The sequence below is a fragment of the Candida tropicalis genome (genome assembly GCF_000006335.3).
Source record: "Candida tropicalis MYA-3404 genomic scaffold supercont3.6, whole genome shotgun sequence".
Classification (NCBI taxonomy): Eukaryota; Fungi; Ascomycota; class Pichiomycetes; order Serinales; family Debaryomycetaceae; genus Candida; species Candida tropicalis.
The window spans coordinates 785767-810082 of NW_003020058.1; the positions used below are offsets into that span (position 1 = coordinate 785767).

Here is a 24316-nt window from a genome sequence, read left to right on the forward strand (position 1 = left end):
TGAAGAAGATTAAAGTCAAAATTACTCACCCTACAAATTAAACATTATGCAACATTCAAGGATGTTTAATTCGGGTTCCAGTAAGGCACCTCCACCAACCAATGGATCAAACACTAATTTAAGAATGTTCTCAAATCAAAAACAAATGTCAGCGAACCATGCCAGTTTAACTATTGGAAGATCACGAACAATATCTAACCAAGCACTGCGTTCAACGTTAAATAGAAATGTCGGAAGTACCCTTATAGTAAGTCGAAAAAATAACCACTTTTTGGATAAACCCAGTGAGTCACAATTTGGCCTTAGTAGAATAAAGAGTAATCCTCAAAATGATGATGATATGAAAATACCCATAGTTGTTACTGTTTGGTTCCATGAATTACGCGATTCAAGTGAAGATGTATTAGTAACGGCCAATTCTATCCCTGGTGGATTTCAAGTTGGTCAAGTTTTTGAACTTCTGTCACTCGAAGAAGGTAAAAATAAAAAGTTAATTTTTATTTGCAGTGTTAATAACATACGGAAAGACCAGGATGATACAGATACCATTGAAGGAACAAAATCAAAATTCCAAATTTCATTGATGTCAGCTCCATTGCAAAAATTATTAGACCTACCGCCTAGGGCTCAAATGGTATTGAGGAAAATTTCAAAATTGGAAACCGTTACTCTTGATTTAGTGGAGATTTTCATCAAGGATGTAAATTTATCGAGAGATGGGATGTGGAATTTTTCATCTTCTTTGGTTGATACCTGTACATATACTGATCAAAGATTGGTGTATTTAGGTAGCAGAGTTGGTACCGTTAAACATATGTATAAAAATGGTAAAAGTGTGTTTTCGGGATATATTGGTAAAGATACCAAAATAATATATCGTTCAGAAAGTGCAAAACTTACTATATTTATTCAATTGTCGAGAGAAATGTGGCATTTTGAGGAAGATGGAGAAATAATGTTTCATAAGTTGGTAAATAATTTATTTCCAGAGATTTTTCGTCGTTGGAGAGAACGAAACACACATCATTCAATTACCATTGTTTTGTTTACCAGTATTGATCTTACAGATATTCCATGGACTAATTTACAACCAGGCGAAAGACCCCCGCAACGAAGAGACTTTTTCAGAGTGGTGGTTGATCAAGTTAATAACATGCATTGGGATAAAATCATGGCGGATTTAAGACTTGAATTTGCCAATTTCAAACGAGATACCATGTTGAATTTAGATGATGATGGGAAATTTATCATTGAAAATGGTACATTACCTGCCATTAAAGGTAACCTACTAGAAGCCGTTAATTTAGGGTTGACATCTATTAATGATAGATTTAGAAACACGGATCTTAAACATTCGTTGAATCATATTATGATAATTACTCCAGGAGCAGGGTTGTTTGATGTTGATTATGATTTGTTATTAGAGACAAGTAAAAAAATATCCAGTATTGATACTAGTTTAGATATCATTTGCCTTAGTCAGCCACCGTTGCATGTTACTCCGTTATTCAGATACTTCAAAGATGGTAAAGTTTGCCATTGTGTACCTATTTGGTGTGATATATCTTTTTATCAAGATAAATTGGAACAAGGTTTTCAATGGATTCCTAGATGTAAGATTTATGAATTACAAATGATGGGAGTAATGGAAAACGAAGCCAGCGATGCCAAAATTCCTCGATTTCATCCAAATATTCATGACAAGTCACTATTGGAGGTAATGGATTCCTACGATGCCAATGTGTTTAAACCTGTCAAACACATTCAACCACAAGAGCATTATTATGACCATGACAAACAACAACTCCACAAACAGCCCCTTCGGGATTTCAAAATTGGGGAGCCGAAAATCAAACATGATAGACCCAAGTTTCAAGCTCCTGTTATTAAAGATGCCAATGCTACGCTTTCTTTGATGTTGAGCAACAAGCCCATATTACAACCAAGTAATGGTTCGACTATTTCCATCGCTTCAGGGACAGTTGTTCATCCAGTGAATGATAAATCTGCATTGTCTTCTTTGTACCATATAAACAAGAACAGTGACGACATCAAATCTCCGGCACCTTCAATAATGAGTGAGACTGCACCTTCAACTATTCGAAATATTGAAACTTTTAGAAAGTCTGCTGGTTCTCCTCGAATAATCAAAGGAGAAACGTTGTTTACAAAGAAAGAAGAACCGAAACCCATTCGACCATCAATACCTAATGAAAGGGCAAAATTGCCTAGAAAGAAATCATCTATTTTGGTGGAACCAGAAATGGATACCTCTACCGGTCAATTTTGGATTGAAATTACCAATCCTTCAAGAGACACAACTACCAATGTTCTTCAGAGAAGTCAAGTCAGCAGATGGAGTAATATCTTTCCTGATAAGATTCAAAGGAAATTGATCAAATGGAGATCTTTCCAAGCCCCTGCTGCTTTACCCACGGTTACAGGTGTGTTTCCTTCTAAGAATCAACTTGAAACGGATTACAAGTTCCAAATTTATACGGTATTCTTAAATTCTGATAACTATTGGGAGTTGAAATCTACCCATGCTTTAATGAGAGAGATGATTCAACTTAGATTAATGTTGGGATTTCAAATATGTTATGGAGAAAAAGTTAATCGAGCAGAAGCAGAGAGGAAACCTTCCGGTAGTGCTGAGAGTATTATTAAATATTTCCCTACAGAAGATAATTACCTTGGTGCAAGAATTTACATGTCATTAGAAGACGAAATCCATCGAATCTTTTGTGATTACAACGGTAATATAAATGTTCAATTATACAGAAAGATGATTCCTTCAGAAGAAAATAAAATAACCTTGGGTCAAACTAAAATTAAGCCATATTTCCCACTTATTAGAACTCGATACACTGACGAATATACTCCAGCCCGTATTGATGCTATTGCTGATGAATCACAAAAGTATAATTGGAATCAATTTGATCAACTATTAGCAGGATTTGATGATGCAATGCCAGAAGATAAAAAAGAATTTCATAAGATGAAATTTGTGGTTATGCCTACGGATATTCCAAAAACTGCATTTTTCAGTAGTAATGAAAAGTTAACTGCAGAGGAAATTAGAGTAGAAGGTTTACTTAAATTAATTAGAGCGATCAAAACTGGAGCATACAAGGGGAATGACAAATCAGACAAAACACGTACTCGTCGTGAATCAGAGGTGTTGTTTTATACGGGTAATTTATATGATTTCTTGAATGAAGAAGCCCAGAATTATGATATTACGGGAACTCAACCTGCATTGATGATACCAGAATCATCAAGATTTAACAAGTCCATCAAGTTATCTGAATTAGCCATTGAGTTGCAAAACAGAGCAACGGGGTTAACATTAGTCGATAGAAATTGGCATTTTAAGAAGCATCTGTACTGTTTTGTGGGAAGTGAATTTGTGTCCTGGTTGGTTGACAGTTTTGAAGATATTGAATCCAGAGAGCAAGCAGTATCATACGGTCAAAGCTTGATGAATAAAGGATTGTTTAAACATGTTGAACAACGTCATGGATTATTAGATGGACATTATTTTTATGCTTTTGAAGATGAATATGCTGATAAGTCAAATAGAGGTAAATCTACAGCGTGGTTTGGTAGTAAAAAATTCGAAGGGGTGGCTTCACCAAAGTTCAATACATCTCCAAGAATCCAAGGACAAACAGATTTACAAAAAGTTTCTTCGTCGCTGAATGTCACATCAGAAGCGTCATCTATGGCTGACTCTACGGTGGGTAGAAAGCGGAAGAAGTTTATTTTGAGTCGTGCTGTTAAGTTTGACGTTGATCCTTTAGGTAAGTCTTTCCGTCCTGAGTTTATTACTGTGCATTATGATAGAGTACATAATCCAGAACATTGTTACCATATTCGATTACAATGGTTAAACACAACCAATAAGTTTATTGAAGATAGTATTATTGCTTGGTCTAGATTATGTGAAAAACATGGGTTGAAATTAGTTGAAACTCCATGGAAAGAATTATGTATACTTCCAAGACTTAGTCCATTCCATTCATTTGTTGATGTTAAATTGTCACTTAATCCATGGACTGATCCGGATCTTGCAGACGATGAAATATTTTCAACAAATAAATATTTCTATCATTCCTATTTTTTGAAGAAATTAGGATACTATTTAGATAATAGATCAACGTCATTTTTCCTGCGTGAAAATATTGATATTGGATACAGTTGGGGTGTACCATCTTTTAGATATGCCCAATTCATTCATAAATCGGGGTTCTATATTGCTGAGTTGAGAGATAATGGTGATTTCTTTTTGGCTCCAAATAATATGCACCTTGCTCGAGTTGGATCAACCGCTACTATGGTTGGTGATTATGAAAGTAATGCTAAAGCCGTACATACCGACTCACATAAGATTATGCTTACTTTTAGAGCTGCTTGTCAAAATGTTGAATTTTTAAGAGAAATTTTCACCACGGCGAAAGCACATTCAAAAGAAGAGTTGTTTTCCTTAATCTCGTGAGTCGCTAAATCTCTGTATGTATTTACGTATAATTTATGAATGTCTAGTATGATGTCACCTACTTTTAGTTGGCAATTCTTTCGGCGATCTTGATAGTATCAGCCAAAACACCATGAGCAGTAATAACTGCACCAGCACCAGCACCTTGAACAATCAAAGGATTTGGGTATTTTTCGGTTTTGATAGAAACGACATTATCACTACCTTTCAAAGAAGCAAATGGATGATCGAAACCATATTTACCAATACCAACAGAAACTTTGTTAGCACCAATATCGACTTTACCAACAAATCTTAAAACTTTACCTTCAGCAAAAGCTTCATCTTTAACTTTTTGAATATCATCATCAAAGTTTGGTAATTTTTCCATAAATTCAGCAACACTGGTAACACCTTCTAATTGTTTTGGAATTAAAGATTCAACTGGGAAAGAAGTTGGTCCTTCAACTTCCAAACCTGAAATTCTAGCCAAGATGGTAACTTTTCTAGCAACATCCAAACCATTCAAATCATCTCTTGGATCAGGTTCGGTGTATCCCAATTCTTTAGCTTTTTTAACAACATCTGAAAATTTAACATTTGATTTTTCAGAAGTTGAAAATTCATTGAAAATATAAGATAAAGTACCTGAGAAAATACCTTCAATTTTATCAACTTTATCACCAGTAGCAATCAAATCTTTCAATGGAGAAATAATTGGTAAGGCGGCACCAACACTACATTCGTGATAAACCAAACCAGCATCTGGTAATTCAGCAGTTTGGAAAAGTTCTTTCCATGATTTCAAATCAGATGAAAAGGCTTTTTTATTTGGAGTAGCAATTGAAATACCTTCTTTAATAAAAGTTGGATAATAATTAGCAATAGCTTGACTTGAAGTGTTATCAACTAAAATAGTTGGTTTATTGGCGCCTTTTAAAAATTTGACCAATTCATCCAATGATAAAGTCTTTTCAGTTGGGGCAGTTTCATAATTTGCTAAATCAACTGGTTTGTAATCTTTACTGTATAAAGCTTCTTCAACAGTTTTAGCCAAGTAAACAACATTGAAACCAATATTGCTTTTCAAGTTTTTCAATTGGGTGATGTATGATGATCCAACAACACCAGAACCGATAATTGCAACGTTAACTGATTTAACCATTATGAATTGATGTAGAGTTTTAGTATTAGTTTGAAGAAGCTAATTAACAGCATGAAAAAAAAAAAAAAATTGGGTGAAAAAAAAAATAGTTCGTGCTGAGTCAACAAAACAAATGTGTGGGAACAAGCACGCAATCGCGATACGTCCTGAACCGGAAAACTAATGAGCAAACGGCTTTTGGACAACAATGTGGTTCATCTCTAACCAGAAATCGATACTACGAATGAACCACAGGATACAATAATTGAAACTATGAAACGTATAAACGGATTAGATATAAAACAAATGAGAGTGTATGGACTAAAATATGATAAAGCTTCGTAAAGACGGAGTAGATTCTGCAGAGAATGATTCTGGGGTAGTTTCATTTGTCTACTTGGTAAAAACAAACTATATATATATATATATCGACCATCTTCAATTAGCAGTAACACTCTGTGGAAGGACTATATTTTCCAACTCCAATGGTTTCACTGTAATGATTTGTTGATCCTTAAAGTTATAACCAAGATCTGAAATTTGTTCCTGAGCAAGTGAATCCTTCGTTACAACAAATACATCATCTTCAGATGATGTTAATTCAACATTCTCGACTTTGACACTGTCTATATTCTCTATAGGTTCTGTTATAATTTCTGGGTGTATTTTCTCTTTTTCTTCCATCTTTTTCAATTTTTCAATTATGACATACCCCACAGATCCAATAACATCTTCTGCCCAAGCAACATCGATGTGATGATAGTTTGTCAATTCAACCGCTTCAAAATTATTTCCTTCAACATATCCCGGTTCATATTTCCTCATGTGTTCTGCAACTTTCTTTGCATCAACCAAGTGATCTTTTTCACCTATAAACAAAAGCATGGGAACTTTAATACCAGTAAACCAAGTTTTGTCAAATTGGAAAAAACTCTTGCTATCATTAACTTTATTCACTTTGAAATGGTCATCATTTTTATAGGATTCCTTAGGTTGCAACATTACGGTGAATCCGTATTCTGACGAACTTGACAAATAATACTTCATCAACTCCATTGATGCATAACTCATTACGAAAACAAACAAAAAGTGTCTTACTTTCTTATCTTGACCCCAATTGTATCCATACCACCCAAATACGTATTTAAAGAAATAGTAAGATAGTTTTCCATATAAGGAGTATTCTGCTATATAATACCTTACAAGACATAAATTCCTCATGAAAGCACAACAGCCAAATAATAACAACCATGAAGTTTTACTTCTTGAATGCATAAACTTAATGAAATCACATGTATAAAACATTGGACCAGGATAAATTGCTGGACCAATAGGTACAAATAATTCAATCTTTTCGTGTAATAGTTTAAAATACGGATTTTTCAACATCATGAAACTTTGCAACCCACCTTGCAGATGTCCCATTAAAATCAATTTCTTGAATTTCTTCTTGTGTACCAATACAGTATTTAACATGGATGGTAAATCATAGTATGCCAATTCTTCAATACTCCAATCCCAATAAGCTTCACTATTATATAAATCCCCTTTAATTGTTTCATGTTTAGCTCTAAAAAAACTTCGATTATTACCTAACCAAACATCGTATCCTTGTTCATGGAAATAGTATCCCAAAGAATTCTTACCACTAACAACCCAATTTCCACTAGATGAAAATAAACCATGTTGCATAAATACGGGCTTTCTCATCTCTCTTTGATCATCAGTTTCTTTGGGATCAATAATTCTATGTAATGTCAAAATAAACCCATCAGCAGTGGTCACATGAAATTCCTGTAAATCTAAATTCAATGCTTTCAAATAGTATTGTAAGTCTCTACTGGGTTTCATTTCTGATAAATTATCATATGCTTTACGAGGAATGTACCCATGGGTTTTTTGTTCAATGTCAGGTTTCTGGGATTTTTCATTGCCAGAAATTTTATCTTTCAAATGATATAATATTGCGCTGGTGCATAGAAAGTTACAATACATGATTGAACCAAAACAACTAATGATTAATATTGAATACCTGATAAAAATGTTATGGTATTGTTTTGGTTGTTTTTGAAATAGATGCTCTGTGGATTGTTTCAGGGAAATTTGTTCTTGTTCCTTGGTAGTGGATGAATTTGAACTACTCATTGTCATAACTGATACATAATAGAGAACTACATTTAATAAATCTATGAAATATTCATCATGGGATTTGTAGTTTATATATTATCACCATTCAAAGTTTTATATTGACTTCGTAAAAATTTGTATTACTGGCCATAGCTTCCATGTGCATAATGATGATCCTTTATCTTTTCCTAAATAAATACATACTTAGAATTTAGCGATTATATAAGGAAGGCTTCAAATATTTAATTCTAATGTATTTAATCCTTTGTTTTAAACTAAAAAAACAAAAAGCGATTACATAAGATCTTTTGGGATTTGCATTAAATCTATTGTAGGATTTTCGCAGTTTTAACATTCAAACCTTTCTTTCAAATATGGAGACCAACATTATGGTTCATCAAAGTGAATAAATTCTTTGGAAATTCTATTACTGAAGTATGATGTGACCAAAAAAGCATAGAAACGGATTGCAAGATCATACAGAAATGGTGTGAGACTTGAATTCATGATAGTACTATCTCTATTAAATAAAACTGGTTTTGTGTAACAATTCGTAAAAAGTACTCCTTTATGTAGAAATAGATTTAATATGTATTTATCCACGAGGAGTGTGTAGTTACAATTACTACATTAACCTTTCATATAAATAATGACGTGCATTAAAATGTATCCAAGGAAATCTCTTTTAATCTGTCAACCAAATCTTGATCGATTTCTAGTTCGACTTTTTGGTTAGTGATTAATTTTCTTGCCAATTCCCAGATTGCTATATGTCCCTCCATTTTCTGGTTACTTTCTTCACGTTCAGTATTCACTGTTGGTATTACTTTGTCGATGTTGAAAAATGTGACAAAGTATGCCAATTCTCTAAAGGAAGAATGTTCACTATAGGGTATAGCATACAGTCTGTACAATCCAATATCGGGTTTGCCTTTCGTAACTTTAGTGGTTTTCGGTACTTGTGCTAGTATATCATCGACATAACTAAATGAAGTTTGGTTTTCCATAATTTGGATAATTTCTTCTAATTCGTTTCTTGGTGGGGAGCCAAAACGTTTTGGTCGTTTGTATTGATTGAAACTCCAACCAGTTGGACAAAGCCCAATACACCTTTCAAAATTTTCATAGTATCTATTGTGATTGAAATAATTTGATAATTCTTCCACTGTACCAACTATTGTCATGGGGACTAAATGAATAACAAAGTCATCATTATCATTGCCAAACTCGTTATCAGATAGTACCAGTTCCAAGTATGGATCCTGGTATGTCTTGAATATATCATACTTATCCCTTCGAGCACCAATGTTCAGCACATAAATCATACATTTGAGACGTTTCAGTATAGCCAAAGCTAGCTTCTCTTTACCTATGATATAAGTGCCAATTACAATCAAAAATTTCTTTTTCTTTATAATTGTTGGTCCAGCCTTTGCTCTCCAAAAATCAGTTATTCTAGATTGAGTCAAAGCTCCAAACCAATTGGCAAACAAAGAGGATTTGTTTGATTGTTCTCGTGCTAAGTCATGAAATAAATCTGCCACAACATCGCACACCAACTCTTGTTTTGGAAGGTTATGTTTTGGTGACATATAAGTGGTGTCTAGATATACTTGATCTATCTTCAAAACTCCATCAATGGTGTTCTTTTTATTCAAACTAAACTGTCGTAGAGTGGGATTGTCTAAAATCTCCTTGTTGACACGAAAATCACCACAATGTATTATTCGATGTATTTGGTTATCTAATCCAATAGATTCAAACAAGAAAATGGCTGCTCCTGGACAATGGTTGGCACATATTGGAACAACATAAAGCCCGGGATCCTCATCATTACTTTCCACCCCAAAATTCTCGATGAAGTCATCTGTGTAACTCTTAATCTTATATCGAGTATCTAGCTCTAACTCTTTGATAAATCTAGGGTCAATCGAGAACCGCAATGTAAGCAATCTTCCTGTTATTCCAGTGCAATATATTATTTTTCTATATTTGGAGTCATTCTCATAATCCATATCCTCCAATCCAAATACTCTTTCATAAGCCCATTTCTTGGATATGCCCCCATAATGATCAGCGTGAAAATGGGTCAAAAAATATTGGTCGATTTCAGAATGTGGGGCAAAATTAAACGCGTCAACTGCAACTTTATAAGTTGATACATAATCCTTCAGTACAGGGAATACCATGATTTTAAGATCAGGTATTGGTTTTTTGCTTGTTGCTTTAATGCTTGTTGGGGGTTTAATGGTTTTTTGTTCTTTATTGGTATCTGTTTCACCATTCACATATTTAACCTTTGGATCATTAGGATCTAGTTTTCTCTTCTTCTTTGCCGACTGTTCAAGTTCAGGGGAAGATAATGATTTCGATTTGAATCGTTCATTTTGAGATATTGCTGTTGGTGATATTTCCTTCTTGGTTGTAACAGTGGACGTCGAAGTTTCAACAAAAGTAACGCGTACTAAACATGTGTCGACGTGATCTGTCCTTTGACGTATATCCAAATGATTGATGTTCTCATTGCATATAGGACATAATACTGTATCATGGGAATAGGTCTCTGATTTACCAATGACCGTTGTGGTGGTAGATGTACTGGATTGTGATACACCTTCACGTTTAATAACTGTTGTTTTATGATCTCTTCTCTGAGTAAATTCAAATATTGATCGTTGTTGCGTTTCTTTACTATCTGAACTCTCTTTTTTTATACGAGGCATCGTTTATGCCTGGTATAATGTAGAACTATGCGGAGGGTACTTTTTGATAGAGTTTTTGTAAAGAAGATAAATCTTCAAACCAGGAGTATTTTTTTTGTGTATAATAACTACAAAAAATCTGACTTTGTCACGTGATGATAAGATGAGATTTCCAAATTTTTTGACTTGCTAAATGGAAATACAAACAATCAAGGAAAACCGTATTAACATCAAATGGTATTAATTATTCCACTGAGTGTCTGTAAAATCCATGATAGTTACAATCATATTATTTTACGACCTTTAATCAAGAGGTGGGAATTTTTTTAGCGACTATTTTTGTTTTGTTTTGAGTTAGAAAAAAGAAAATTCTTCTAACGACAAGCATTCTCAAACATCATTCACAACTATGGGGTTACTTACTATAATCAAGAAGCAAAAACTTAAGGACAATGAAGTGAGAGTGTTAACATTAGGGTTGGATAACTCGGGTAAAACAACGATAATCAAGAAAATGTTGAATGAAGATACGACTTCTATATCGCCGACGATGGGGTTTCAAATCAAAACTTTACGCTACGATGACTATACATTGAATATCTGGGATATCGGAGGACAAACAACACTAAGAGCATTTTGGGGTAACTATTTTGAAAAGACAGATGTAGTTATGTGGGTGATTGATGGGTTGAGTTTGGAACGATTACAAGAATCATATGACGAATTACGAGAGAAAGTGATATTACAAGATAGGTTAGTAGGTGTCTATCTAATGGTGGTGATTAATAAGATTGACCTTATACCACAGGATGAGAGACTGGAGCTAAAGGAGAAAGTAATTGAACTCCTTCAATTGTCACAACAAATTCCCCAAAGGGATAAATGGGATGTGGAATTGGTCAGCGGTAAAACAGGTGAAGGGGTAAATCATGTTTTAGATTGGATTATAAGTAGAGATTATTAATGATAGTATACGTGATAATAAAATCCTAAAACGGATTCACGATAAACTATTTTTTTGTCATTGTTTTGTTTTAATATTCAGGCGGTCAATGGAGATATCTGATTTGTATTTTCTCTGAAGCGAAACTGTAGTAATTGCTACAAAGAAAAATATAAATGTGAAATTACAATCACTTTGTCTAAAAAAAAATTAAATTGCTATTGTTAGTAAAACTTCTATTTTAAATGAACAAAGAACTAATAATAATATAATAATAATAACTTGACGCGTCATCTAACCGATTTAAGATTCAATTATATAACCAAATTGGGATTTTGTATTAACATCATCACTTTGGTTTACGGTTTAGTCGTGGCAGCCACTAATGACAGAAGTTATGTACAAAATTTTGCTCTTGTAAGTTTGAACAAAATAGTGTTGGTGGGTACCCCCAGTAGTAATCATAACATTCGTGAGACAAAAACCGACATTACTTGGTCAGACGCGTCATCTCCCTCATGAAGGAATACTATTAATTCATGCAATGAAGGAACGAATAGCATATGAGCAATTGAATCTAGACGTAAATTATCATGCAATACAAATGTGATGTTTGCTATAGTACTGTAATTTGTTCAATAATTAAGCGCTGATAATTCGGCTTTGCATCATAGAAATCTATATTGACACACAAAACGCGCATTTTCAAAGAAAAAAAAACACGAAACGCGTCAAAGGGCAAATTAATTAACTCAGCCAACAAAAGTGGAATAATAACCACAGAACAACTTAATCCCCCCCCCCTTTCAATTTAAAAATGCAATGCCAACAAATGGGCAACCGATGTACCGAAACAAAGCCCATCTTTATTTCACACCGCCCTTTCAAGCCCGATGCAAGAAGCAATATTAAATTACAGCATTGGCGAGAAACACTACGAGGATATTATTTCTTCTCGCCTTTTCTTTACTACCATCACGGCACCATTTACTCCCCTTGCTTGAAGACCATCGTCCACCCCCAATTCGGGTTAAATTACATATCAATTGGATTTTCCTTCTTTCCCTCCGTTTTTTCAAAACCTAAAACACGAAACGTTAAGTTTGTTTTGTTTACTTTTGATACTTTTAGCTTTCTTGCTTTATTTTATTTTTGTATTGTGTTCTTTTTTTTTCATATATTTAATTTGGCTCAAGATCTTCGACTCGCACCGGCAGTCTATTTCCCCTTAGTAATTTCAAATTTCATATAAAACTTGTACCTCATCCAACTGGTTGATATTGCTAACAATTTTTCTTTTTTTTTCATATATATATCATTTCCGTGTTGTTTATTTATATTATTTGATTTATTTATACTTCCCAACCATTCTTAATTATACCCCTTCAATTCTTCTCACCAACTTCACAAATAATGATGTCCGTTAATGAATGTCTGCCATTATTAGTGCAATTACAAGAATCCACCATAGATTTGAACAATAACTTGGTTGAAATACTAGGCGTTGTCAAGCCAAAGAAATCTACAACATCTTCACTTGCCTCGGTCACGAGAGGCTTGTACACAAAACACAACAAGTTATTGAACCTTCTAAATAAAACATTATCTAATATCGAGACCAAGAGTATGGGTGAAATTGAAGCATTCAAAGCTTTTGTCAATGATTTTATCTTGTGGTTAGATGATGGTACTGTGCTCTTGTTTGAAAAATACTCTCAGGAATGGAAATTACATGAGGCCAGTGATAATACTACAGAATGTCTATTGATTGGTCCTATAAAAAACTTGTCCAAATTCATTAAATTTATGAACTCATGTTCAGAACATTTAAGAAATCCATTTGTCCTAGATAAGTTAAACATTCACAGCTCGAAATTAAAGGAAATTGTCGACAACCATAAAACTGATGTCTTCTCCAAGAAGATGAATAATATTAAATTTTCCAATATTAGAACTTTCACTTCAGGCACTCTTGTCAGCAACGAATTGGTTTCAAGTTACTTCACTGTGGACCAAATTTTGGAAAGAACAGGACATGCCAAACTTTTATTGGCAGGAAAGACCCCAATTGAACTTATTTTGTTGGACCTTATTGGTACTGAAACTTCAAATGCTTTAGCCATTTTGTCTATTGATACTGAAAATGATGTTGAAGTTTCGCGTTCTTTGCTCTATCCTCCATTTAGAGTGAACGAGTTGTCCTTGTCACATACTACAGATTCAATTGAATTGAGAGCAATTGACTTTTTATCACCAGATTCAACAAACACCAAGTCAATCACCATCTCATGTGACGACGAACATCTTGTGAATGCTTGGGTTGCTAAATTATCAGGTATATGCCCGTTAGAACGTAATAATTCTCCTGTCAGTGATCAGTTCTTGCTTGAGTCACATTCTAGTCCAGCTGAATCATTATCTGGCTTTGGTATTAATGTTATTTCCGACTCAGAACACAAGAAATCATTGTCTTCAGATGAAGCTAATACGGCTCCATCCTCTCCAACAAAGAAAAAGCCATTCCAAGAATTAATTGACTCACCAACACTTTCTCCTATCAAGTCAACCTTTGTCGCACCAAATAGTGCTGAGTTAACTAATAGTGATGCTGATGAATTGATGGACCTCAAATTAGATTCAAGCTCCAGTTCTTCAGTGATAAGTAACGAGGAAGCCAATTTAGAATCTAAATTTAATCGTACATTGCCATTGATCAAAAAGACTCTATCTAAAAGCAATGAATTGGAAGAAACCTGCAAACAAGAGGCTGAAGATGATGATGATAAATATTTCCAAATTATCAACAGAAAGAAATTATCAGACGAATATTCTACTGCTGCTGAGGAGAAACATAAATCTTCTACAGGCGAAATTTCCTTCGTCGAATCTTCTCCTGAAGGAAGCGAGCCATCTGCTGATATTGACACTATTGATGAGGAAGAAGTTGCTATAATTAATGCAGGAGTTGAGAGTCATGCTCCATATCAAAAAAGTTTTGCAAGTTCTGTACCGGATTTAAACAAACCAGCCAGACAATCTAATTTATACCAATTATCTACAGGTTCAGCTGTTGACATTAACAACTTTGGTAAGAGTTATAAACCATCATTTGCCATGGGTGTTCATAATAATGATTCATCCACATCGGTCTCGTCAAGCAAGAGCAATAAGCAGAGAAGAAAATCTATTTTCAGTCTTTTCAAAAAGTCATCCAGATCAAGTTTGGTTGAAACCCCTGGCTTTGAAACAGTTCCAAGTTCAAAGCCAACTCCAGTTCCAAAACGTCGTAATATGAGTACCAGTAGTACTAATCTTGCAACTACAATTATTGAAGAATCACCTCAAGAAATCGAAAAGGAAGCATTAATGTCTAGATCAGAATCAACCTTGCCATCATCTTCTTCTACTATTATTTTCAACCAAGCTAAAGAAAACTCCTCCAGTACTAGTTTAATTAATCGTAACTCACCAGCAACTCCAGAAATTGTTGAAGAAGATTTGGTTATTCCACAGGAATTGAAGAACACAATTAATGAGGAATCTACTCTTGATTTCTATATTTCCCAATCATCTCCAAAATCATTGAAAATATCCAAATGGAAACAACAAAAATGGGAAGCTGCAACTGGGGCAGAAAATTTGTTTGTCAAAATTGCAATTAACTACGATATGAACAAATGTTGGTTTATCATTTTCAAGGAATATTTCGATGAAGAACTCCAAGAAGAAGTTGACAAAGCAATCATGTTGTTGAATATTGCTCCTTCGGTTACTGATCTTAGAAAATCATCTGCTATTGATTTGCAAATTAATACAACCAATGCCATCAATGATGAAAAGATTTTAATGATGATTAGATGCTCCAATGGGTCATTGGCCAACGAGATTCATAGCAATATTGAAAATGCGTTGGGTGCATTAACCAGTACTACTTCAAGAAGTCAAAGTTATGGATCCTTGAGAGCCTCTAAATTGTTGGCTTCCGATAATACATTGGGTTCTTCTGTTATGGATTTAACTAATCCAAGTCAATCATCAACATTTACAAGTTTTTCATCCTTTGGGGTTTCAACAGTTAGTCCAAAAATCAAGTCACAATCCATTGATGCTGATGAAGTGTACAATGCTTGTATTATTCATAATCCTACTTCATTCCACATTGGCAAAATTGATCTGATGCAAATTAGATTACAGAAACAATTGGAAAATTACAGTCAAATCAATGTTCCTTCTTCATGGAAAATTTTATCAATGTATAACTTGAACATTGAAGAAATCATTGATGACCTCACTCTGAGAAAATATTACCATTTCACATTGGTTAAAGAAGATGATGAAAATGACGAATTCAAATGGTTGGTTCCTGATGATAATAAATTTGATTATTTGGAAAGAATTGGTAAAGCTGGGTTATTGGTTAAACATAATGATAATGAAATTTACATGATTGAATGTAGAGGTAAGAGGGAATTCAAATCGTTGTATGAAATATTCTAGAGATATCTCCGATTAATGAATGCGTTTTCTAGTTTTATTTTTCTTTTTTTTTTGTTGTTGTTGTTGTTGCTAATGCTATATAAATATAGATGTAACTAACTATGTATTATTAATAATAATTGACTTTTTTCTTACAGATTTATTTGATATTGCTTTCTTGTTGTATAATTTTGTTATTAAAAACTCTAACTGCAAAAATGAAAATGAAGAAAAAAAAAGCAGCAGAAAAATCCGTCAGATATAAATTTTCTATTTGCAACTTTTCTTTCTTTTTGTTTTCAAACACAATCAGTACAAACCAAAATATGCATTTATCAATACTTACACTTTTGTTGGTATTTCTCCAACCAATAAAAGGGGAATCAAACACTTCGACCATTTTAGGTATTCCAACCACTCAAGAAGACGAAGATTTATCAGGATCACAATCAATTCTGCCAATAAGAGTTGTTGGAAACAAATTTTTTGAATGTGAAAATGGTCAACAATTCTTTATTAAAGGAATTGCATATCAGAAATCAAGACAAGAAGGAGAGATATATGATGCTACTAAAGAACCACATTATGTTGATCCATTAGCTAATCCATTTACTTGTTTAAGAGATTTAGAATATTTAAAAGAATTAGGTGTTAATGTAATTAGAGTATATCAAATTAATCCAAATGCAAATCATGATGTTTGTATGAATGCATTTGCTGAAGCTGGAATTTATGTTCTTGCTGATTTATCTGAACCTTATATGTCCATTCGAAGAGATTATCCTCATTGGGATACTGAATTATTTAATCGATACAAGGAAGTGATTGATGCAATGAATAAATATAATAATATGTTGGGATTTTTTGCTGGTAATGAAGTTGCTAATGCTCAATCTAATATTGATTCAAGTCCTTTTGTTAGAGCAGCTTTGAGAGATTGTAAGAAATATATTGATGAACAAGGTTATAGAAAGATACCAATTGGATATGCATCAAATGATGATGCAAGTATTCGAAAGAATTTAGCCAATTATTTTGTTTGTAAATTAGATGAAGATGAAGATAATTATAGTCGAGCAGATTTTTTTGCTATTAATGTTTATGAGTGGTGTGGATATTCAACATATACTACTTCAGGGTATCGTGATTTGACAGTTGCTTTTAATAATTATCCTGTGCCTGTTTTTTTCAGTGAATTTGGTTGTAATATAATTACTCCTAGACCATTCACTGAAATTGAAGCAATTTATGGCACTACCATGAGAAAAGTTTGGTCAGGTGGTATTGTGTATGAATATTTCGAAGAAGTTAACCATTATGGGGTTTTATTGTCTAAAAAAGATGGACTGATTTCTAAATTACCTGATTTTGACACTTTGAAAATGAGATACAATTCAGTGACACCAATTGGAATCACTGTTGATGAAGCTACAATTTGTGAGCCAAAATCGTGTATACAACCGGAAGATGATGCATGGGATATTGCTTTATCATTACCACCAACACCTGATCAAGGTAAATGTGAATGTTTATGGCAGTCGTTATCTTGTGTTATTGCGAGTGACGCACAATTTGATGAAGAAGTTGCTTTGAAAGATTTATGTTTCAAAGTTGATTGCGAAGATATTAACGCTAATGGTAGATTGGGTAAATATGGGAAATATTCCGATTGTAATCCAACCGTAAGAGCATCATATGCTTTGAATAAGCATTATGAACAAAGTGGAAGAAAACAAGATATTTGTGATTTCCAAGGTAGAGGACAGCTATCAAGTGGAAGAGGTTTAGATGATTTGGGTTCAAAGTATTCAAGTGATGGACGAAATTGTTTGGCAATTATTGAAGGAAGAGCTCAACCTGATTGTCAACCTGGTCAAGGTGGAGGTAAAGACAATGATGGAAAAGAATATGATCATGGAAAAGGTGATCATGAATATGGGAAGGAGTATGATGATGGTGACGACTACGATGACTACGATGATGATGATGATGACGATGGTCGTGATTATGGTGATGATCGCAAGGGTAGCAAAGATTCATCTGGATCACGTAGAAAATCGCATAAGAAACCACATAATAAAAAAGCAAAGGCTAAACCAACCAAACTGGTCACCAGTGGTTCTACAACTTACAAAAATTCAATTTTCCAAACTATTGTGAAGTTGTTATTTACATGCTGTGCTTTATTGATTTAGAACTGATGAGAGAAATCAGTTCAGCTTTATGGTACTATATATTTTTTTTATACATATATACTAATCGCCATTCTCTTGCCTCTCTTTGTCATAATAAATATGGAATATATCATTAGTCTTTCTTAGGACCCCAATTCAATCCTAAGAATCCACTTCCACCACCAATTTTAGGTATCAATTGATTTTTTGGAGGTTCGATAATGTAAATTCTTCTGAATCCTGGTACATCCAAGGCAATATATTCAAATTCAGTACTCCACATGGAATTATCAACTTGTTCTAAAGTAACAACCCCATAATTTCCACTATCTGATTCAACTTGAAATTTCATTAATAAATGGTCTTTACCATCCTTATGTTTGGTTTTGACACTTTGAACAGGTCTGTTACGAACCCATCTATCAGCAGCTACAATACCATATGCTTTCAATCTTTCACCATTTGGAAATACAAGCGCTTTTTGTGCTTGTTCATTCTCTTCAATTAATCTAACTGCTTTGTTAAATGTTCTGGTATCTCCTGAAGGTAAGAACAATTCGGATAAAATCAACGAAACAACTAAAATAGCTACCCCCGCAGCTCCCATCACAAGTAATGTCGACAATGAAAATGTGAAAGCTCTGGAAATTCTATTAAGAAGCCTTTTACCCTTGACGTTTTTATCATGAGGAGTAGAGGGTGGTGGTGGTGGTGGTGGAGGGGCTGTTTTGGTGGAATAGAAATGGGTTTGAAGGAGTTTAGTGCATGGTTGTTGAATTGGTTGTGATCTTAAATATAATGTTGGAATAATTTTTGGAAGAATTGTTGGTCTAATTGAATGAATATTTAATCTAAAAGTCCTTAATCCAAGACTACTGGTCTGTTGAAGGAAATTCATCTTCTGGTGATAACAAATTATTAGTAAGAGTCACTAGCAAGATGTTGAGTAGAGTTAATTGTAACAAGATGATGGGTTAAAATCAATTGGCGCAATTTTTTTTTTCTCTCTCTTGTTGTTGAGAATTATGGAATGGGGGAATTAACGCAGTAAGTTGGATTCAAAAAAAATAAAAAAATTAGCAATGAAGTTAAACACAGTCATATGTGTCAGGAATATACCAATTGATCAAATACTCTAACTAGAAGGCTACACGTTGATGGGTTATTTGAACTTGTAATGGAATTCAAGAATGTTACAGCTGATGTACTAGAAATCGCACCCGAGCTGTGGTAAAGAATGAACTCACAGCAGGATTATTAATGTTGCTCAAGAAATGTGGATACTTGTGATAGTGAATAAAGTTCCACTTTGGATAAGCTCATAATTTGTTGGTTACAGGCTCAATATGTATGAAGAGGTTCCATAATTACATTATCGTGTGTTTTATTTATTGAGAAGTGGTTATTTTATGTTTCCGAATTAATATATCCCGTAAATGAATGTGTGTATGGTGCTACCACTCCGTAGTCTCAAAGAACTCCGGTAATAGAGAAAAAAAACTAAATATGTAACTAATAAGGTACTGTGTAAATTAATTTGGAAGGAGGATCCTTGAGTCAGAATATTTGACTTGGAAATTGCTCTTTTAGCTAACATATCTTCCTCGTGGCTAATGCAAAGAATTTTTATCTACTTTTCTTCGAAATTGTTGAATTGTACATATGACTACATCTGTTGTTGAATTAAGAAGCCTTTGAAGACGGTATCAGCAAACTTGGTATAAGTCAAAAAGAAACACATATAAAGGTTAATAAATTACAATAAGATAATTAAATGCAGAAAGTTTAAATATTTTTCAACTTAGATTTTATAAACGACGTTTAAGTTGCCCCAGAACTTCTTCGGTATAGTAGTTACCAGTGAAGATTAGTAATTTTTAGCTCTGAAGCTTTATCATAGCGGACTACAAATACCTTCAAGAAATCGTTGAATGTTGCAGTGAAATTGGTATACACACGTATTGTGTTACCATGGGTAAAAGTTTTTAATGTAGAAAATTGACAAAAACAAAATGAAAATACAATTAAAGAGTAAAAATTAACTTACTATGGAGTGGATACTCTTTGCCTTTAAATAAAAACTAAGAGCTACAGCTTGGAGACACTTTATTGTAATAATAATGTGATATGTCTATATCGTATCACGTGAGAAAATAACTTATTATGTATATTATTCCAATTTTTTGGGTCACATTATAAACATCAAAAAAAATTTACTTAAGATGTCTTTGTGGCATAGTTGGATGAACCATCTGCTTTGGTACAAAAGTTAGAAGCTTCGCCAGCTCCTGTTACGACAAAACCGCCCCCTTGGTGCAGCCGGTAGCATGAACGATTCCGGTTCGACTCCTGTTTCGAAGCTTTAAAATACTTTAAAGGTTTTTGAAAGGAGAATTGGAACTAGCGTTTGGTCGCGGGTTCAAGTCCCGCAGGGGGCTCTACTTGATTTTTTGTTTATCCTTTAAGTTTTGTTACAGTAACAACCCCTTGATTGATTAATTTTTCGACCCCCCAAATATCATACACAATTTCCTACTTGCAACTATACTGGCATTTCATGGTTTGTGATGAAACAAATTGGCAGCGTGCGCCAGCAAAAAATTATCGTAGAACAGTTGTGCACATATGACTTCCCAGTAGTCACTCTCTATGGACTATGGTTATACAAACCAAAGTGAAACATCTCTTAATCCCCTTTAAACAAGCTCATAATTAATATTGTGATGCTTTGAAACATTCTGCATCGACCATTACTAAAACTCATTTTTTTAAAACCTCTTTATGCACGTGCATTATGGTTGTAGCCCTAAAACATAATATATGTGCAGTACGGGAGAAAATTTTTTTTCTGTTCAATTCTATTGTCTTACGCATAGTTAACGCTTTAGTGTGTATGGTGCGCACAGTAATTTTTTTTTTGTCACTCATACACTCAAACCTAATCCACTCTCTAGCCTCCTAGGTCTTGTCCTTCCCTCTGCCTCTCTCATTCAGCGTGCGCGAAAAATTAATTCTATACACTCAATTTTGGGATATACAAAAATTTTCAAAATTTCCTTTTGGATCGATAGTAGCTAGCATATAATCATTAAAAATGGCCAAGATCAGTCAAGGTATGCAATAGATATTAGCACGAAATAGAACGTGTGTGTTTAAATGGGATAAGTTGAAAGTAAAGGGATAGAGAAGTTCTAGTCAAAGATGGAGAAGAGCAAAGCGATAGTTCAAAAGATAATCATCAGAATGCATTAGAATCAAGCACAACCAACATCCGATAACAGACTACCTGTGATATGAATAAAAATGACACCAATTTTCAACTACAAAAAAGAAATAAACAAAAAAAAATTTAAGAATATATTCATTCAGCATGGATCTCATTTTTCATCCCTTTGTTTCTACTTGTCGTAATGTTTTGAACAATTTTTTACTAACTTTTTATTCTAGACGTTTCATCATCTCGTTCTAAAGCTAGAAAAGCTTACTTCAACGCTTCCTCCGTTGAAAGAAGAGTTCTTTTATCTGCTCCATTATCCAAAGAATTAAGACAACAATACAACATCAAATCTTTGCCAATTAGACAAAACGATGAAGTCTTGGTTGTTAGAGGTTCTAAAAAAGGTTCTGAAGGTAAAGTCAACTCCGTCTACAGATTGAAATTCGCTATTCAAGTTGACAAATTACAAAAGGAAAAATCCAACGGTGCTTCTGTTCCAATCAACATCCACCCATCTAAAGTTGTCATCACCAAATTGCACTTGGACAAAGACAGAAAAGCTTTGATTCAAAGAAAAGGTGGTAAGGCTGAATAAATTATCTTTGCATATTGAGTAATTAAAAGAGATAGAATTTTAATAAAAATGACAAAACAACTTCTTATTTTCCTATTTACTTTGTGTGTATATGTTGATTTATTTAGTATGAAAATAGTGTACTTTTAATGGTTATATTTTTGAAAACAGATAAGTTGACATGTATTCATAATTGTAGCACCTATTGTGTTGCCTTCTCTACTCGACCCTAACAAAACAAATTCTCCTTTGCAACAAGGGAACACAATTTTGTTTTTCTAATGTCTGGCGGTATATCCGGTGTTAAGAGTGAGCAACAGGTCATGTAGGAATTTATGGGCGTTAGAAGAAACATGCCCACTTTGTAGTAGTCATTTTGTGTATGTATTACTATACCGAGTCTAGATTGCGTAGTGAACAAATCACAGAAGATATTTAAAAGTTGCCAGAGCTAACCTTAACTACGAGCAGAAAAAAAAAGAACAACCAAACAGGACAGAAAGGGAAAAAAATGGAGAACAATTTTTCTTTTGTTCTATCATTTATCATCCAAAAAAAAAAAGCTAAACTCCCACTTTTTCCTTCTTGATTTAAATAATCTTTATTCAACATTTCTTGATTACTAAAAAGGAGAAGAAACGTAAAGAACCACAATCTGGGGGGAAAACCACTACTAAGACAATCAAAGAAATACCTACTGATTAAGAGACTTTATCAGCGATAGACTCAACCCCATATTTCACAAATATTTAAGTTTAATCCTTACAGTTTATACTATCAACTATAATATGTCGGCACTTTCAGATGAAGAAGATATTGAATTATTCAAAGGATTTGGTGCTGAGGAACCTAATCATAGAAACCAATTAAGAACAAAGAAAAGGTGGTCATTCAATAACCCCGCCGCTCGTCCAGATTTCTCTGGGTTGGCAAATGATGGCACAGTGCAACCGCCTAAAAGAGCTCCTGGTAGAAGAATGAGTGACATCACTGGGATTGATAGTATTCATAAACCAATAGATCCATTCAGTGAATTAGGTGGAGCCCAGTTATATCTGACCGAATCTGGAAGATTGTTTCATGCGGGACAAATTATTATCATCTTGACAGGTTTGCCTGGTAGAGGAAAAACTCATTTGTCAGTTTCTTTAACTAGATATTTAAGATGGCTTGGTGTCAATACCTTTCCTTTCCATTTGGGTAATTATAGACGTGCTAATGCTGTCGATGACGTTACTCATGATTTATTTGTCCCATCACCTAAATCAGCTAAAGTTAATGAATTGAGACAAAAGATGGTTAATGAATGTCTTCAAGATATTGAAAACTTTTTCAATAATGATGGTGGTCAAATTGCCATTTACGATGCTGTCAATGCCAAACCGGAATATCGATTAGAATTGCAAAAGAAGTTCCGTGCAATGGGTGTTCAAGTGTTGTTTATTGAAAGTTTGGTTACTGATGACAAAATAGTTATGAAGAATATCCATGAAGCTGCCAAGTCCTCACCAGATTATGAAAATTGGGATTATGATAAGGCATACAAAGATTATAGTGACAGAATTAATGCCCTTGGTCCATTTTATGAAAACATGGGAGGTCCAGAGGAAGAACATTTATCTTATATTAAATTTATTAATTTTGGTGAAAGGCTTGAGTTGCACAATACAAATTATGGTTACTTGATAAACAAAGTTGTATTTTATTTGATGAATGGTAAAATCAAATCCGGATCTTTATTCTTAGCAAGATGTTATAAAAACTACTTAGACTATAACCAAGATCCACCATTGGATGCTGATGGTTTGAAGTATGCAAGAAACTTAACTCAGACGTTAGTTGACCATTTGAAAAGTTCTGGAAGAGACTATATCGATAAGCTGAAAGATGATAGTGAGAGTCAAACATTACAAGTATGGACATCGGTGAAGCAAAGAACAGTTGAAACCACTCAATTTTTAGCCAAAAAGAATGTCAATATTAGAAATAGAATCCAATTATCACAAAAGAACCCAGGGCTTACTAGTGGATTAACTTACGATGAAATTAGAGAAAAATTCCCATTGGAATCTGTCCAGTATGATCATGATCCATATCATTACCGTTATCCAAGAGCCGAGTCTTATCATGACTTGGCCATTAAGGTTGAACCTTTGATCTTGGAGATGGAAAGAATGAGCGGTGATTTATTGATTATTGCCGATGAAACTGTTTTGCGTGTTTTCTATGGATATTTAATGTCATGCTCAAGTTATGAGATTGCCACTCTAGATTTCAAGACAGATGAAATCATTGAAGTCAAGTTTAATGCATATTCAAACGCAGCAACCAAAATTAAAATTAAAGACTATTACAATACCGCCTAATCGAAGAAATAAAAAACAATCGTTCAAAACAAAATCAAAAAAAAAACTAGTATATAATGTATAACAATAGAATCATAACCAATCAACCTAGTTATATATATTAGTTGACTTTAAGT

At 33.8% G+C, this 24316-nt stretch overlaps 10 protein-coding genes and 1 non-coding gene across 11 annotated transcripts; 7 read left to right on the forward strand and 4 right to left on the reverse strand. All coding sequences in view use genetic code 12, as the record gives it.

Annotated features, from left to right (window-relative positions):
• Positions 1-46: 46 nt before the first annotated feature.
• On the forward strand, positions 47-4498 carry IML1 (Iml1p; the record flags this gene model as incomplete). The annotated part of the gene is made up of 1 exon (XM_002550284.1): positions 47-4498. One exon carries the CDS (start codon positions 47-49, stop codon positions 4496-4498), a length of 4452 nt encoding a protein of 1483 aa, XP_002550330.1.
• Positions 4499-4562: 64 nt separating this feature from the next.
• On the reverse strand, positions 4563-5642 carry HOM6 (homoserine dehydrogenase; the record flags this gene model as incomplete). The annotated part of the gene is made up of 1 exon (XM_002550285.1): positions 4563-5642. The coding sequence occupies one exon, from the start codon at positions 5640-5642 to the stop codon at positions 4563-4565; it is 1080 nt and encodes a 359-aa protein (XP_002550331.1).
• A 417-nt stretch (positions 5643-6059) lies between these two features.
• CTRG_04630 (uncharacterized protein) lies at positions 6060-7772 on the reverse strand (the record flags this gene model as incomplete). Its single annotated transcript, XM_002550286.1, has 1 exon — positions 6060-7772. The coding sequence occupies one exon, from the start codon at positions 7770-7772 to the stop codon at positions 6060-6062; it is 1713 nt and encodes a 570-aa protein (XP_002550332.1).
• Positions 7773-8407: 635 nt separating this feature from the next.
• Positions 8408-10471, reverse strand: CTRG_04631 (DNA cross-link repair protein PSO2; the record flags this gene model as incomplete). The annotated part of the gene is made up of 1 exon (XM_002550287.1): positions 8408-10471. One exon carries the CDS (start codon positions 10469-10471, stop codon positions 8408-8410), a length of 2064 nt encoding a protein of 687 aa, XP_002550333.1.
• A 388-nt stretch (positions 10472-10859) lies between these two features.
• Positions 10860-11414, forward strand: CTRG_04632 (Arf family GTPase; the record flags this gene model as incomplete). Its single annotated transcript, XM_002550288.1, has 1 exon — positions 10860-11414. One exon carries the CDS (start codon positions 10860-10862, stop codon positions 11412-11414), a length of 555 nt encoding a protein of 184 aa, XP_002550334.1.
• Positions 11415-12210: 796 nt separating this feature from the next.
• On the forward strand, positions 12211-12645 carry CTRG_04633 (uncharacterized protein; the record flags this gene model as incomplete). The annotated part of the gene is made up of 1 exon (XM_002550289.1): positions 12211-12645. One exon carries the CDS (start codon positions 12211-12213, stop codon positions 12643-12645), a length of 435 nt encoding a protein of 144 aa, XP_002550335.1.
• Positions 12646-12806: 161 nt separating this feature from the next.
• Positions 12807-15890, forward strand: CTRG_04634 (uncharacterized protein; the record flags this gene model as incomplete). Its single annotated transcript, XM_002550290.1, has 1 exon — positions 12807-15890. One exon carries the CDS (start codon positions 12807-12809, stop codon positions 15888-15890), a length of 3084 nt encoding a protein of 1027 aa, XP_002550336.1.
• A 197-nt stretch (positions 15891-16087) lies between these two features.
• On the forward strand, positions 16088-18064 carry PGA5 (1,3-beta-glucanosyltransferase; the record flags this gene model as incomplete). Its single annotated transcript, XM_002550291.1, has 1 exon — positions 16088-18064. The coding sequence occupies one exon, from the start codon at positions 16088-16090 to the stop codon at positions 18062-18064; it is 1977 nt and encodes a 658-aa protein (XP_002550337.1).
• Positions 18065-18176: 112 nt separating this feature from the next.
• TIM21 (Tim21p) lies at positions 18177-18941 on the reverse strand (the record flags this gene model as incomplete). Its single annotated transcript, XM_002550292.1, has 1 exon — positions 18177-18941. The coding sequence occupies one exon, from the start codon at positions 18939-18941 to the stop codon at positions 18177-18179; it is 765 nt and encodes a 254-aa protein (XP_002550338.1).
• Positions 18942-20347: 1406 nt separating this feature from the next.
• On the forward strand, positions 20348-20481 carry CTRG_06307. Its single transcript has one exon. It is a non-coding gene; the product is annotated as a tRNA-Arg (tRNA).
• A 2141-nt stretch (positions 20482-22622) lies between these two features.
• CTRG_04637 (bifunctional fructose-2,6-bisphosphate 2-phosphatase/6-phosphofructo-2-kinase) lies at positions 22623-24200 on the forward strand (the record flags this gene model as incomplete). Its single annotated transcript, XM_002550293.1, has 1 exon — positions 22623-24200. The coding sequence occupies one exon, from the start codon at positions 22623-22625 to the stop codon at positions 24198-24200; it is 1578 nt and encodes a 525-aa protein (XP_002550339.1).
• Between the last annotated feature and the right edge of the window lie 116 nt (positions 24201-24316).